The sequence below is a fragment of the Trichophyton rubrum genome (assembly GCF_000151425.1).
Source record: "Trichophyton rubrum CBS 118892 genomic scaffold supercont2.13, whole genome shotgun sequence".
Classification (NCBI taxonomy): Eukaryota; Fungi; Ascomycota; class Eurotiomycetes; order Onygenales; family Arthrodermataceae; genus Trichophyton; species Trichophyton rubrum.
Genome location: NW_003456416.1, coordinates 69,933 through 85,447, shown reverse-complemented (window position 1 = coordinate 85,447; position 15,515 = coordinate 69,933). Strand labels below are relative to the sequence as shown.

At 46.2% G+C, this 15,515-nt stretch overlaps 6 protein-coding genes across 6 annotated transcripts; 2 read left to right on the top strand and 4 right to left on the bottom strand.

The window, feature by feature from the left end:
* Window positions 1-3,105: 3,105 nt before the first annotated feature.
* TERG_08269 (uncharacterized protein) lies at window positions 3,106-5,287 on the top strand (the record flags this gene model as incomplete). The annotated part of the gene is made up of 2 exons (XM_003231131.2): window positions 3,106-3,934; window positions 4,005-5,287. Exons 1-2 carry the CDS (start codon window positions 3,670-3,672, stop codon window positions 5,285-5,287), a joined length of 1,548 nt encoding a protein of 515 aa, XP_003231179.1. The 5' UTR covers window positions 3,106-3,669.
* A 463-nt stretch (window positions 5,288-5,750) lies between these two features.
* Window positions 5,751-7,100, bottom strand: TERG_08268 (uncharacterized protein; the record flags this gene model as incomplete). The annotated part of the gene is made up of 1 exon (XM_003231130.1): window positions 5,751-7,100. The coding sequence occupies one exon, from the start codon at window positions 7,098-7,100 to the stop codon at window positions 5,751-5,753; it is 1,350 nt and encodes a 449-aa protein (XP_003231178.1).
* An 874-nt stretch (window positions 7,101-7,974) lies between these two features.
* TERG_08267 (uncharacterized protein) lies at window positions 7,975-9,231 on the top strand (the record flags this gene model as incomplete). Its single annotated transcript, XM_003231129.1, has 1 exon — window positions 7,975-9,231. The coding sequence occupies one exon, from the start codon at window positions 7,975-7,977 to the stop codon at window positions 9,229-9,231; it is 1,257 nt and encodes a 418-aa protein (XP_003231177.1).
* Window positions 9,232-9,822: 591 nt separating this feature from the next.
* TERG_08266 (uncharacterized protein) lies at window positions 9,823-11,017 on the bottom strand (the record flags this gene model as incomplete). The annotated part of the gene is made up of 2 exons (XM_003231128.1): window positions 9,823-10,919; window positions 10,972-11,017. The coding sequence occupies 2 exons, from the start codon at window positions 11,015-11,017 to the stop codon at window positions 9,823-9,825; spliced, it is 1,143 nt and encodes a 380-aa protein (XP_003231176.1).
* A 1,083-nt stretch (window positions 11,018-12,100) lies between these two features.
* On the bottom strand, window positions 12,101-13,910 carry TERG_12668 (uncharacterized protein; the record flags this gene model as incomplete). The annotated part of the gene is made up of 4 exons (XM_047751596.1): window positions 12,101-12,676; window positions 12,733-13,251; window positions 13,315-13,650; window positions 13,719-13,910. 4 exons carry the CDS (start codon window positions 13,908-13,910, stop codon window positions 12,101-12,103), a joined length of 1,623 nt encoding a protein of 540 aa, XP_047607506.1.
* Window positions 13,911-13,963: 53 nt separating this feature from the next.
* On the bottom strand, window positions 13,964-15,246 carry TERG_12667 (uncharacterized protein; the record flags this gene model as incomplete). Its single annotated transcript, XM_003231127.2, has 4 exons — window positions 13,964-14,638; window positions 14,703-14,999; window positions 15,091-15,162; window positions 15,232-15,246. 4 exons carry the CDS (start codon window positions 15,244-15,246, stop codon window positions 13,964-13,966), a joined length of 1,059 nt encoding a protein of 352 aa, XP_003231175.2.
* Window positions 15,247-15,515: the final 269 nt, after the last annotated feature.

The window sequence follows — 15,515 nt, the reverse complement described above, 5'->3', positions numbered from 1 at the left end:
TTTTCTTACTCCTCAATAATCTTCCAGAACATAGAATTACAATATTCAAGATCAGGTTGGGCGAGGTATTGGGAATGGAAAGATAGTTCGGCGGCTGCTGAAATTAGGTCCGAGAGCAGCCTCCCCATAATGATAGATTGAAGCGAGGAATTATTGTCTTGAAGTATCTCTCGCAATGACTTGAGTATATAAAGAAGGAAGGCCTCCGTTCGGGGAGATGTTCTTTCTTCCGACCCATCTTGCCTAGCAACTACGCCCGTCGGGAGGCTAGAGATTACTCTCTTTTCTAGGGGAATTCCAGCACCCGCAGACAGCGACGGATATATTCCCTCTAGAGAGATAAAGTCAAGAAGAGCATGAAGAATCCTCCTCCGTTTTGCATCTTCAAGGCCAGTGGTATGGTCATCCAAAAAATTTAGTGTCTGGCCTAATTGGATGAATGATTGGTGGATGTCTGTCAATAGGTCGAGGCTTCGCCGTATTACCCTTTCTCTAGGGGACCTGCTGATTTCATAACTTTCAGGTAAACTTTTTATTAAAGAATCTACTAGTGAAAGACCCCGGTTCTTCTGGATTTGCTCTTTTAAATTTATTAGCTGCATTGTTTGATAAATGAGTTAGGTGATCAATCAAGATAGGCGTGCCTCTTGTCAAAACCGGTCGCAAAAACGAAGCAACAGCTTCGAAAGCTGCTTCAATACCCGTAGGATCTCCCATTTATTCACATGCTGTAGACTTCTCTCCGGGGCATGGTTTGATATCCTTGTCTTGTCGCATGTTGGTCAACTAAAGTGAGAGAAATGAGAAAGATAGGAGTAGCAGCTAAGCGCTCACGTGCCATTGACGCCACCCCCAACTTAGTTAGTAAATATCACGTGATGTCGCGTTTGTTCAAACGCGCCAAATAATATCTTTGTTTACACGTCGAGGTTCGTTTGGCAACCGTCAACCAACATCAAAGCTCTGTTGCTTGGATATACCACGAGTGACTCTCGGCCTTCTAACAGCCATTCCCTCGCATTTGAGAGCAATCGCCTCCTCACTGGACCGTTATGTTCGTCTTCTATATTGTTTCTCCAATGAACCAAGCCGCCTGCTCTCACATCTCTGTTTCCGTCATATTTTACCAGTTCAACCTCCTCATAGTTTACCAATCTACGTCTGCAGCTGCTTTTGGATCTAAGGCGTGGCAATGTTGTATTTCCATCCATTTCCGATAGTTGGTGTGGGCGTGTTTGGGACTTAACCCTATGGTAAAAACCGGGCGTCGTTCCTGGAGCGTCCAGACTATCGACAAAAGTTCGCGGCTATAGCAACCAGACTTTCGAATGTATCGCTTGCATTTTTGCCGGTGGTATAAAACGATCCTGGCATCCGGAGCTTCCCATGAAGCGTTTAAAAGACGGTTTACTATGCGTTTAATTCCTTGTTGGAGTACGCGTCAGTTTATCTTAGCTGGATATGAATGGAGGATAATAAGATCACCGGTTTGATACCTGCAAATTCCACGGCCGAATGGGAGAAGAGAGGCAGGGTGCATCGGGCAATCATTGAAAAGTGGATTGTCTTCGGGACCCAACACGTCAGGACACGAAAAGAGATTCTTCAAATGATCCTTGGACTCTTGTTGTACTGCCCATCCCGTTTGTTGGCTTAACAAAGATCTTTCTAGAGCCAAGCAGATACTTTATTCTCAAGTTCGCCTACATACGATTATTCGCACTGGATTTTTGGGCTATCGTATGCCAGAATCAGCTGGGCTGCTCACGCGCGCAGTCAAGTCGTAGCATAGATAACCCATTCATCCATCTTGTGATAAATCATTTTAACATGGCCTGCCTAGGCTTACCAGGGTATCTTTGTTTCTAACATGGGAAGGACGGCAATTCCAGTCAAGGATTTGGGGCACTGGGGGTTATAAATTTGATGCATACTTTCCGTTGAGACTGATTGGCCGTCCCGCATGTACCCCCACATCCAAACCCTTCGGTGTTTGTCACCTCTCTTCCAACCTGTTCCCATGGATCACACAGCCCTAGTGGCAGAAGCTCGTTCACCGGTTTTGCACCACGGCACCCGCCAATGTGTGCGTGCTATTGGATCTCTCCACCGCGTTAATCTTATTTTCTCGTGGGTATAGCCCATTGGATTAAAGAACGCCGGTTACCGTATCTGGGAGTTCTCTTCTAGATGCCCATTTCCCACTAGGGAAGTGAATCGATTTTTACAGATGTTTTGTTCGATTCTTCGTTCTCGCCTTCATCACTCAGTGTATGCAGGAGAGGAAACAAAACTTGTCTCTGAGGGCACTGTGTTACACTCACGGAACACAGAATTTGGGAAGCACAGTTTAATCTACCCAACTAGATTTTAGGAGATGAGAAGTCCGCATTGGTTTCAGTGGGCGAAAGTATGATGAGAGGCTCAAGCTTTAGAGGGCTAGTTGCTTAAGTGGGCTCCTTGGTAGCATGCTAGATGGTGGAGCTATGTGGGCAGTGGATTTTATTCAACTTGAAGCTTTGTCTAGGGCTATGGGCAAGTCGCAGCGCTTCCTCCCATTACTGTCTTGCTTTCTGTTTCATCAATACCCTAAGAGGGAGGGATTTATACTTGGATAAAACAACCCTGTATGTGAGAGTTTCTCGGAACTGCGCTTCACACCTGACGACCCAGGAAAGCGCCATATACAGGATATGTTGGAACGATGCAATTGACGGATCGTTTAAAGAGGACCATTGATGGCGGGGAGTTCATGCACAGAGAGGGACCTCTCTCGAGTGAGGATCAAAGCCTTGGCTTGTCTAATCTGATGCATGCCCAGCTTGAAATGTTTCGAATTTTGACTGTCTGGCTTAGTGCAACTATCCCAATGGTGCTTGGATTCGAAAGACGGAGTGGCCACGGGAAGACTTGGTGAAACATTATGGTGTTGGCTTGTCCTGAGGGTCATGCGATGAACAGAGGATATTCACAGTCTTGGGGGGGGGAGTAATAGACTTCTTTTACAGTCGACATTGCTAGTTGAGTAGGCCTCCGCCTCTCCTTCGTTTGGGGGGGCAGAGGCCAATATATTTTTTTTTATAAGTCTCCCCATCCCCGTCGTTGTGATTCTACAGCTAACTATCCTACCAGATTGTCTCTGTTTCCTAGGGTTACGGTCTAGCGGTCCAGCAACACCCCAGTTCTCCCATTCAACGGAGTACAAAGGGCTGGCCGGGCTCAATTAAAAGGCACACCAAATACTCCTCCATATGCATGGCACTCTACACCAATGTCATACACGAAATCTTCGAGACGAACCACACTGCTCTTCCAAGTCACACAATATTAATATCGATGCAAAACTTAAATTGCGGGACATCCTTTTCCACTCCATCGAGATGTGTTGCCGCAGTTTCCGAACTGCAGTACATCGTGCCTTCCTGTTTACAAACACTTTTGACTGCTGATTTGTTATTGTTATTGTCGTTGCCATCGATCGCTCTTTCCCTTGCCATGTTTCCAATATCCAAATATAAAGCACCTGCTTTTCCATCCTCTCCATGTCTGCGGAGGTTCCTTAGATACGCTTCTGTCGCATGAAAGGAAGCTATATATCATTTTTCTGCCCCGCTGTTGAGTAGTTCTGAGAACTTCATCCTTGACTTGTATTGTTATGCATGGTCAGCCATGCATTACTTACGCTATCTTATTTCATTTGTCCTCTTTGTCGTTGTTAACGGCGACAAAAACCACGATGGCCAACCAACCCGGCTTCCTATGCCTCCTGTGCTGAGACCTCCGTTTCCTCTCGGTCCAACGCCCCATCCTTTCCCCGCTCCAGGAGGGTTTTCTACGAGTAATAATGCTGAGCAGGACGACCAAGGGGGCCCCCTCGCAGCCTGTGGGCCTTATGCCGGGTCCTGCCCAGAGGGCCTCTGCTGTTCTTCTTCAGGTACGTAGTATTTATAGCGGCTCTGTAATATTGTTATGTTGATATTCCCGTCTAATTTGCGACTGTATAGGGTACTGTGGAAAGGGACCCATGTATTGCGCTGCTCCAGACTGTATGCTTGAGTATAGCAGTGGCTGCGATGCCCACAAGACACCGAGCGGAGAAGATACATCTGGTGTACCCCGCGATAAGGTTGGAGATGTTTCCTATGGCGAGGCAGCTATTTACGACTGTACCGTTCCAAACACCATTGCATTGACATATGACGACGGGCCATATATCTATACCAGAGACCTGCTTGACATTCTTGACTCGTTTAACGTAAAGGCGACTTTTTTTATTACTGGAATCAACTCAAACAAAGGTTCAATTGATGACCCTAATTACCCCTGGGCCGATTTGATTCGTCGGATGTATAACAGCGGCCATCAAATCGCCAGCCATACTTGGTCTCATCAGAACCTTGATCAGGTCTCAGCTTCTCAAAGAAAGCAGCAGATGGTAAAAAATGAAATGGCCTTCCGAAATATTATGGGTGGCTTTCCAACGTACATGCGACCACCGTATTCGAGCTGCTCAGTTGCGTCTGGATGTTTGAGAGACATGGGCGACCTAGGTTATCACGTCACGTACTTCAACCTTGATACTGACGATTACAACAATGATTCTCCGGACATGATTCAGCACTCAAAGGACATATTTGACTCCTACATAGCACAAGACGGCCGCTCTCTACTTGAAATTGGCCATGATGTCCACCAACAGACAGTTTATAACCTGACAGGCTATATGCTTCGTCGCCTTGAAGGTAGTGGCTATCGTACAGTCACGGTTGGAGAATGCCTCGGGGATCCCCCAGCCAACTGGTATCGATGGACTTCTGCCCCTGGTGACCAAAGCCGTGGAGACAATCCACCAAAGGGTGGAAAAAAATTCAAGCCAGTGAAGCCTCCATCTCCTGACGGAACTTGTGGAACAAGTTACACTTGCACTGGTTCCGGGTTCGGTCGCTGCTGCAGTGCCTCGGGTTTCTGCGGAAACAGAGCTCTTCACTGCGGAAAAGGCTGCCAGAAGATCGGCGGCATTTGCTCTGAGGATCCTTCAGACTCCAAACACACCCAATTCGGCAAAGGAAACAAAAAGGGGTCGAAAAAGATTGATCATTCTCCCACGCACAGCATCAGCAAGGAAGCTGAAGATGATGAAGACAAGCTGGGGAAGATGGAAAACAACGAGAAAGCTAAGGAAGGGAATGGAGGAAAGGATCAAATCGAGGACACAGATGGACATGACGATGGTCAGAACACTAACACGGAACACCATTCAGGCAATGAAAAGGGTCATGAAGAATAATCCCAAGCAAGAAGAGACAACTCCATTTTTTCATTTTTTCATTTTTTTTTTTTTCTTTTTTTTCTTTGGGTTTCTGCTAGGAGGGTTTATTTCCAGCGGTCTTTATGAAGACCTCTTTCCGTTATCTTTGTTTCCTTTGCTGACGTTCAGGGCTGAAATAGTGCATTTTTATTTTTAGCTAAGAGCACTATGAATGCAATAGATTGTACCTTAATTATCAAGCGTACGTAGGGAAAGGCACTAACAGTCGCGCAATATTTTATGGTTTACTGCAGAGTAGTACATTTCTTGTGGCTCAATGCATAAAAACAGCAAGAACAAGAAATACAACAGGTGACAGAAGGCGGCTAACCACTGTTGAGGAGATAATTTTGCTATTTATGTATCTAAAATGCAAATGGGTATCAATATAATATTTGCAACAACGTGAATTATGGAGAGCAATAGATGACACAAAGCGACATTACTTCCTGACCACTTTGAGCAAAGGTGCAATCCTTGCTTTCCGACTCAGCCCAACACGATAGGCAACCTTGGCGGTAACAGCAATAGGACTGTGTTTATCTGGCCCCTTGACAGCCGGCTTCTTTGGGGTCTCAGCAGGAGGGGTGGGTTCAATTCTCTTGTCAACGGAACTTTCGGAGTTTTCGGCGGATGGATGAAGGTTGTGATTGTCCGCCTTGGGTTCAGGGGTTTGTTGCTTGACAATCGCTGGAGATGAAAGTGGTGGTGGGGGTGCAGAAGAAATATTATTATCATGACGGTTTTCAACGGAAATGTCTGGAATTATTGTTTCGACTGGCCGCGACAGTGATTTCTGGATAGGAATATCTTCCTGATCTGTTTCCTTCCTCTTCCTTCCTCGCTTCTTCGGCACCGGGCCGACTTGTCTGCTTTTATCATCAATGTTTGTGGGAACTTGAACTTGAACCTCGATTTTCGGAGGTGGCTTAGCAACTGACTCAGCCTCGTGGGCTAGGGAATTGGGGGTGAACAGGTCATCGTTATCATTAAGATCGAGGATATCATCAGATGCGTCTGTATCATCTATAATGGCGGACCTAGATTCCTTCTCATCTATCCAGATCACATCATCTTCGACTTCGGACTCAACCGTCTTCCGCACGACAGCCGATGTAGTCTTTCCTCTCTTCACTTTCTTTTTCTGGTTTTTCTTCGTTCGTTTTAGAGGCCGCTTCACGGGTTCAACTATACCGACTTTCTGCTGGTGCGATGGAGAAACCCCGTCTGGCGAGGAGTCTGCAGGTTCGATGGAATTTATATTCTCATCCCCTTGAATTATATCATCTTGAATTCGGGGGGCTTCTTCAACATCAATCGCAGGATCAGGTCCATTATCAAATCGAAGTACATTTTGGTCTTTGGAATGGATGTTCTCACAGTTTCGAGGGGCTTCTTCGATAGTGGATATCGGATCGACATCCTGCTCCGGGCCCTCCAGAACGGTGTCTAATTCGTGATGTTCTTCTGATATGGTTTCGATGGTACTGTGGAATTGATGGCCCGTTGGTGTCTGGTTCGGTTGGTCATCTGGGACTTCCCACAGACTCCCAGTGTCCACGTAGCTTGATGGGGCAGCTGTGGTGATTGACCTACGGTTTGTGACAGGTGATCGGCGCAGCGACGGGTATCTTGGGACGGCAACTTCAAACGGGAATGGAAGTGCAAGTTCATCCATACTATGAGCCGAGGACTGAGGTATATATGGCTCGGGTGCAGTCAACGTCCGCCGCACTCTACTGAGGGTCGTTGATGACATCGGGAGCGTGTCGCGTGAAGATGTTGGTTCCATGTTGTCATAAATTTGCAAAGAGGGGTATATTCTCTATAGCTATTAAATATAATGTATTATTGCCTCACAGGGTCCGTGATTGGTAGATATCCATTGCTCGCAAGTCATTCGACAATATCATCATCATTTAGAATGTCCGTCGTCGTCTCTTGATGTTCGCTTCTTAGCCGCGCACGCGCTGTCACGTGACTCATCTCGATCTTCTCCTCGATTCATTCAGGACAACAACACCGACATGGACATATCATAGTGAGAGAACGAAATAACTAACCTACAAGCCGAAGTGTAGAGATGTGCTGAGGCCATAGCTAAAGATTTGAAGAAGCCGAAAAGATCTGCCCGTCGGTCCTCTATGTCGAGGGAAAACAAGACGATGTATAGTCACTTCTCAGTAAATTCATCAAAGTCGTCCAAACTGGCAAGGGAGGTTGATTGATCACCGGGGCTGGCTATTCGATTTGAATGCTGCTGCAGCTTTATAACTGACACTGGCCCCTATATAACGTTGAAACTGCGCTACTCCTATAGTTAGCTGCCATGGATCGAAAGGTCGCCGAGGACAAGATTGGGCCTGGAGTGGAGCTCTGTGATCCCATCCGACTACAACTCCGGAGAGCTGCGGCAGACAATGAATGGTCTCGCCGCAGAACATGCAAGACTTGTGCAACGTCATCTCACCGCTGAGATCGGGCGACAAACGCGGAATTCAAACAGCAAAGGCTATAATTGCTACGCCCTACCTTGAAGATGCTTTCTTCAGAGGTTGTTTATCTTTTCCTCTTGTTCGATACCCAGCTTCTTTCAATTGCTGAGGACAACCACCTAATACCTAGAACATCAAAACGTATATTATATATATTATATATACGGCAACATGCCCCCCCTGAAGGTTCTTATTTGCGGCGGTGGTTGTGCTGGGCCTGCCTTGGCTTACTTACTTGCGTCCTGTGGGCATAAAGTGACAATCGTCGAGCGTTTCCATGCCCTCAGAGCCTCGGGTGCGCAAATTGATCTTCGAGCCCAAGGGATTGAAGTAGTGAGGCGCATGGGGCTTCTTGGGGCCGTTCGCAGCCGATCTGTTGACGAGATAGGCGTCTCTTTTGTCAATTCTCAGGATAGAGTACAAGGGACTATTCTTGCTAATAAGACTGGTAAAGGTGCACAGTCCTTAACCTCCGATTATGAAATTATGCGTGGAGACATGGTTCGATTACTATACGATGCAACGAAAGAGGATGTGGAATATATGTTTGGAATAACTGTTGAAAGTTTCGAGCAGGACGAAAATACGGTTTCAGTCCAGTTCTCCGACGGCTCTACTGACACCTTTGATCTTGTAGTTGGAGCCGATGGTCAGGGGTCACGTATTCGAAAAGCCATTCTACCGCCAGGTGCCCCGGACCCTTACTGGAGGATAGGTGCCATGTTGGCTTACTGGTTTATACCCCATGCCGAGTCAGACACCAACATCAGTGTTGCTTATCACAGCTCGGGCGGCCGCGTACTATTTCGCAGACGCTATACTTCTACAGACTCGCAGGCCTACATTGTACTCCGTGACAGCTCAGAGGACATACGATGCATTCCCAAGGCACCAATGGAACAACAGAAACAATTCCTCTCCCAGAGGTTTCATGATGCAGGCTGGCAGGCAGATCGGTTTCTCAAAGGCTTGGAGACAACAAAGTCTTTCTACTGCGAGGAGGCCCTTCAAGTCCGCACTGATACATGGCATAAAGGCCGGGTTGTTCTGGTGGGAGATGCTGGATATTGTCCATCCCCATTCACCGGTTTAGGTACTACTGTTGCACTTGTTGGTGCCTACGTTTTGGCTGGAGAGATCAACCAAAATACCGATAACTTACCTAAGGCCCTTGCAAACTACGACAAGAAATTGCGCCCTTTCGTCGATAATGTTCAGGAATTAAACCGGAGCCTTATGCCTTATTACTTACCACACAGTCAATGGGGAGTTACCGTTTTCCATTTTCTTGTCTGGTTAATATGCATACTTCGGATCCCTGAGCTCATGACACGTTTTTCAAAACCGGATGTTCACGACTGGGTCTTACCATATTATCCTGAGCTGGACAAAGAACGGAATCACAAACTAAAAGAGAAAATAGTGTAGAGAATTCCCTGTCATGGCTCCGAATCAATATCCCTCCAATGGCTTTTCCTCCGATAATATTGGTTTATTCGACCGCTTTGTACCAATAGAATGCAGGTCTAGTTGCAGAGTGAGGAAATGACGCCAGAATCGCAGACACTAAAAATATTTCAGTCTATAAGGTATCTAAGTCCATTCAATTCACGAGATGAAAAAAGAGTTAGAGTCAATCACTACTACAACATACCTATACATTCATTATCGCATTGGAAAGTCGTGTTAAAAAGGCGATGGTAGCTTGAGTTTGTTAGCGGTTCTTGCTTTAAGGATGAAATGATTTTAGTGATGTAGTTCTCCGCTGGAAACTAGTCCGGGTATCGGGATGGGTTCGTGTCAGGTAACTACGACTACTGATGTTAAGAGAATTGCACAGAAATAACAAAACGATACATATTGCTAGGCATTTTGAAACTGGCCACCTGCATCGGAAAAGACGGATTCTGCACTGTGGGTTTATAAGAAAATGTTCTAGCAGTTGTTTTATAGCTAATGATCTATCATTGCAGACCGGTGATATCACACAAACTTATGGTCACACATTATCGGCAATATCTAGACACCAGCTCGGATCAGCATTCGCTGTTGCCTCTGTTGCCGCTTCAGCTGTTGGTCGTCGGGATAGAATCGGCAAAGCTCATCCAGACGAGCCATAGCGATCTGTGCATCGAGAGCCGCTGGGTATTCAATAGCCAGGCGCCCGCGTTTGTCATTCCAATGTATCCCGTGTGCATCAGTATGGTGCGTCACAGTAGGGTCGTTGCTTCGGACGACGTGATAGCATTTTAGGGCGCATTTTATTTGCCGTTTCTCTCGGGGAAGGTTGAGTATAAGCCAGCCTCCCAAAGTCCCAGCTGAGTCTTCGCTCCCTTTCACACCGATTGAGCTCCCATTTACTGGATGCTCTGGTAGCTCTTCTGGGGCAATGCGCATTCGCCTCAAAATGGACCCTGGATTTGTAGATACTAGCTTTCCTGGCAGAATCTCTAGGAACACTGAGATATCTAACTTGTTCAAGATGTTAAGAATCTTCTCCTCGACAGCTGCAAAGTCACACACTGAGTGAGGGTGACAGAAGATAATAACTGTGGGTTTCCTTGGTGCGTTAAAATCGTTTCGTCGGCATCGCATATGGAATGCAATGGATGGCCTTAGGTCATTCATAGAGGTCCCAACCTCTTCCACAATTCTACTTTTGACTTGCTTCAGGGGCCCAACAATAGACGGGTCATTGGGTAGAGCACTAGAAACATCATCATACATTCTGTCGGTGTTGACCAACAATATTTGTATCGGCTGTGAATCTGGGATATTCTCTTTGACTAAACCAAGCACTTCATTAACCGAGTCATGCCACGCTCTGCTTGGTCTCTCATCCCGCGTTAAAATTTCTATAACATCTCTAGTTTCGTAGACCTCGTCTAACGGTTGAAGACGATGGAATCTCTCTCCGACGAAGGAGATTTTATGCCTAGCTAATATGGCTGGAATTTGTGGTGAAATAAGGCTGTCATATGCGTCCATCACCTTAACACTTACTGGAAGCGATTTCGAGCGCCAAAGAAGGGGTATCTGGCCATCAGCAGAGACTCTAAACTTGTCTTTGCTGGCTATCCAGCTCTCTATTGAGATCTGAGAGCCTATCGATGACACTAAAAGTCCATCAGTTGAGGTATTATATATTAGACGCAGACAAATACTTACCGCTACCGTACCCAGAATACTCGGGTCTGCGTGACACACCGACCATTTTGTCGAACGGATGACTGGCTATAACGCCGATTTGCGGGTGCAAGAGTGTCTAGTCCATGGATAGAGAAACGAAAGACTTTAATATTTTTTGCAGGATTGTAAGTCCCGAAAAGGTGCCAATGATATGCCACTTAGGGGTCTCCCCTTTTTGGCCCAGCAGTGTGATAAAAGGATGGTTGTCTACGCTCAGTGGAAACGCGGATTAGCACGCCCTTTTTATTTTGAGAGGCTGTCATTAAAGCCATATTGTTTGCTCTAACACAATAAATAGAACAATGGTAGCGTTGTCTTCAATATATTTTTTTTCTGTATTCATCTAAGAGTGAAGTAAGTCCATGATGTTACGACAGCGACTAAATTGACAGTTATGATTACATAATTTATATTACTAAGGAGAATCGAAAGATATTATTGGATAAGAAAAGAGACTTACTTACTAAGCTTCCATTTCGTAATTTATTTATCTTACCTAAGCATATTTTCTTGGTTAAAGATACTCTCTGCAGGCAGCACGATGGGTATATCTGGCGCTCGGGTCAAGCTTGTAAGATATAAATAGCTTTAATATATCGTTATTAACCAGTATTGATTTTTCTATAAAGTAATATTACTACAACGGTGGACGTATGCAAAGGCAAGATCAATGTAGTCCCATCCTTACACGTCAATGTTACCGTAATACCATGGTATTCCAATCATAGTTCCTCTTGCCTGGTTATGCTGCGCCTGCCGGCGAAGGGTCTCGTCATTTGTCCCTCTCCTGTCGAAACTAAAGACAAAGTGGTAGAGACAGTAGCATGACGGTTAAAGATTCTATGATCTATATTACTCAGTATTGTTCGGCGTCATCACACCTCTGCCAAAGAACTCGCTGATAAGCCCAAACCGGTCCTTACTACGCTGTAACTCAGAGTGGAACAGCTCATGCTGGCTAGCTGCTTTGATCTGTCTCTCACGTATTGCCTTGAGGGTTGAGTTATGCGGCGCGCAGACGGGACATTCCGCATCTTCATCAACCTTATTGAGGCACCGTTGGTGGAAGGAATGCTTGCAAAGAAAGTGAACTGTCGGAAGATCAAGGTTACCACCACAAGATGAGCAACGACGTGCCTGAAAGACAGTCGGTTTGGAACCGAGCTCTTCCATCTGCTGTTTCCTGGACTCTGTTTCTTTTGAATAACTGGCTATCAGGCGGCGGTTCTGCGAGACATCTGTTAGTGCTGAGAATTCTCCAAAGGAGGAAAAGAGGGGAGCTAACGTTGGAGATCTCTTTTCTTTCCCTTTCGATATTATCACTGAGATACTTATTGATCATACCCATAGTGACCACAGAATTATTGCTGAATGCCTGTATCACTTGCAAGGGAGCCATCAACCCGTCCCTATCAATCTTTTGAAGAACCGCATCCATCTCACCGCCTGCTTCTTCGAGAATTTTTGGGCTCGATGCAAAATACGTTAAAGCATCGATATATAGCTGTGGCTCTTCCGGTCCGTATTTCTTGAGAGCTTTTATCACGCCTTGGGTATCCTTGGCTGATATATATGATCGCAGAATATCTGCTTTAAGACCTTCCTTTTCCCGGACCAAGGTTTTTCCCTCATGGAAATTTGACAGGTCCGATAGAAGCAGAACATTCGACGCAGATACGGGAATCTATAAAAAAATCAACATGTGTACGACAGGGGGGCATATTGTAGTGTGACACTTACGTTTTTCCCCTGTACCAAGCTTTTTGCTTTTGATTCCCATTCTTGCTTCTCTGAATATGCTTTCTTGCGGTTTGCCGTATCCAGGTACATCTCAAACAAGGTAGTGTACAGGTCAACCTTGTCCTCTTCCTTAAGCCCATCTAGCTCAAGTAGTTTCTCCAGAAAGGTGATAAATTGATCAGGATGATCGACAAAGGAGGAAAAGGCAGTTCTGGGTTTTGGAATTTCGTAATTTGACGACGATTCTTCACTTGTAGCTTCGGGCTCTGGCGTTGCTTGAGTATTGGCCCCATTGCTTTGTTTATTGTCTTGCTTAGAACCTCCTATGTATGGCAGAGGGATGAATGATGCGATATTCTGAACAGCTCCGCCTGTAGCTTGTGGTTTGACTTCAGGGGATTGTTCTTCTTCCTTTCGAGGTTTGTATCTCCCGGAATAATAATCAATAAAGAGTTGTGTTGTTGATTCCGGACAATGCTCAAGCAGTACACGGGCATATTTCATCAAATTTGGATAGGCCTAAAAGCAGCGTTCAGTAACAAATGTCTGGACATTATATGGGATACTGTTTGACAAACTTACAAGCTCTGGCTCAAGACTCCAAGTATATTTGAGGGCTTCAGAATATTTCTTCGAGTCTTCGATCAGGATGTCAACCACCATGTCACTTTCGCCATGCTTGGTAGCTAAGTATGCGGCTTGTTCAAAATAGCCACCCTGACGGCACATGGCTATAGCAGTTTCTAGGTCAAATTTCAATTCTCCCGGTGCCATGATGAAAGAGTCCAGCTTTTCAGTATCCTTTAGCTTAGCATAGCAGTTTAAGAGTAATGTCGTGTGATCGGCCGTTGCCTTGTCGTGATCATGTAACTCTTCTAGGTAGTCAATCAGGTTATGGATTCGTTGAGTGTCAAGGAACTACGAGGTCGTTAGAAGATAGCAACATTGTAGGGGGCGAGACGAAAAAAAAAAAAGGAGAAGCCTACCTTTCGAATAACATGGGAGGGCTCGGTATTGTCAATGGCCCGGAGATACTGCTGCATGGCGGTATCATAATCCCCCTTTTGGTACAAGAAATCGCCATACTTTCTAAATATGACATTTTGTTGTAGTCTGTCAACGCCTGACTTCTGCGCCAGGTTGATTGCTAAGATATATAGATTCCTCTGGTACAACATTTCAAGTTTTTGCTGGAGTGGCTTTTCATGGTACCGATTTACCTACAAGACCATTAGATCAAAACTTCAATTTGGCGAGGAGTATATAACCGTACCTTGCCGTCAACAGTGACAATAAACAAATCACCCCATTCCATAAAGATGAATTTCACACTATTAGAAAGAGACTCGGAATGTGCGATAAATCTCAGATCCGACTCTAGGAGAGTGAAGGTGGAAGTATTGAAGATGTCATCAACTTGGCTGGTTCCAAAAATGCTGACGGGTTCTGTCCTTGATAGGGCAGCTCTAGGCGGGCAAACCAAGGCGATATAGTCTTTGAAAACGTTGACCGAGGTTTTGGGGCTATCAAAAGCAAAGCTCGGCCCCCGTCCCCTACGACCATATGTATATATTGCGTCCTCCCTAGCCACGAGAATGTCACCGGTATCCTGGTCGAAAGTCATGCAACCAACTCCACATCCCAGGTCTTCGAGGGCACGCGCGGGCTTTCCATCCCCCTTTCCCCCGATGACTAGTGAGAGTATACGGCTTGTGGTAGCAATGAATAGAGTCGCGGGACCGGATCGCTGTATTTCGAGCCCCGTGATGGGTTCTTCTGATTCGAATACTATGCGTTGTTCGGCTCCGCGGTCGTGTATGAGGTCGCCTCTGATCAGAGTGACGGAGCCATTGGCAAAGCCGACAGCAACTTGCCAGAGATCATCAAGGACTGCCAATGCAGATATCTAGAGTGCAGATATGAGCCTTCTGCCTTCCTCTCGGAACGTATAGAGTAGCCATTCATAATACCGGGAACTGTCTTAGCTTGTTTTGAACTGATTTCGTGGACCGACAACGGGGTCCCCCGGTCTTCTTCTCGGTCTCGTTAAGTGCCCATACCTTCAGGACGGGCTCGTTGGACAGATCCTCGCTGATTGTGACCAGGTAAGAAGTCGAAGGGACCTGTCTCATATGCGTGACCGAGGTGCCATCGTATGCCCGAAATGAGCGGACGACTTTGTATTGCCGGGAGAGGATGTGAACGGTGCCGTTGGTAGTGCCGACGAAGAGGTTATCTGACCCGGTGCAGACGCAGCTTACATCGTTCTACAGTATACCATGCGGTCATTGTTAGCGGAGGTTCAGGTAGATAGACGGCGTTAGATATTCCTATCGGTACAGGGGGGTGCGCGCATACGGTGAAGACGGAGCTGCCTTCGCTGTCGACGAATTCCACCTGCGAGACGTCGAAAAAGTCGAAGGTCTTCCACTAAACGAGAGAAACAGCTGGTGTTAGCGTCTGGCAGCATATCAAGGGCCAAAGCATTGCTTTACGCACCGAGGTCAGTGCCATGTCAGCTCTGTCTGCGCCATCGAGCGGGAGTATGTGGTAGTTGGGAGGTTTTGCGGAGATGCGAGGTTGCAGCCTGTGAGGTCATCACCAAAGCGCCAGCCTCCACCAGCGAAGCGATCTCACGAGCTAAGTAGCTATCGACCTACGCAGACTACAAGGATAAGAGAACCAACTACAGCAGCAGCATAAACGAAGAAGTCTACGAATAAGCGCACAAAATATGTATTCGCTATCTACTCCGCGTCGACGAAGGAACTAGGTACATTTCT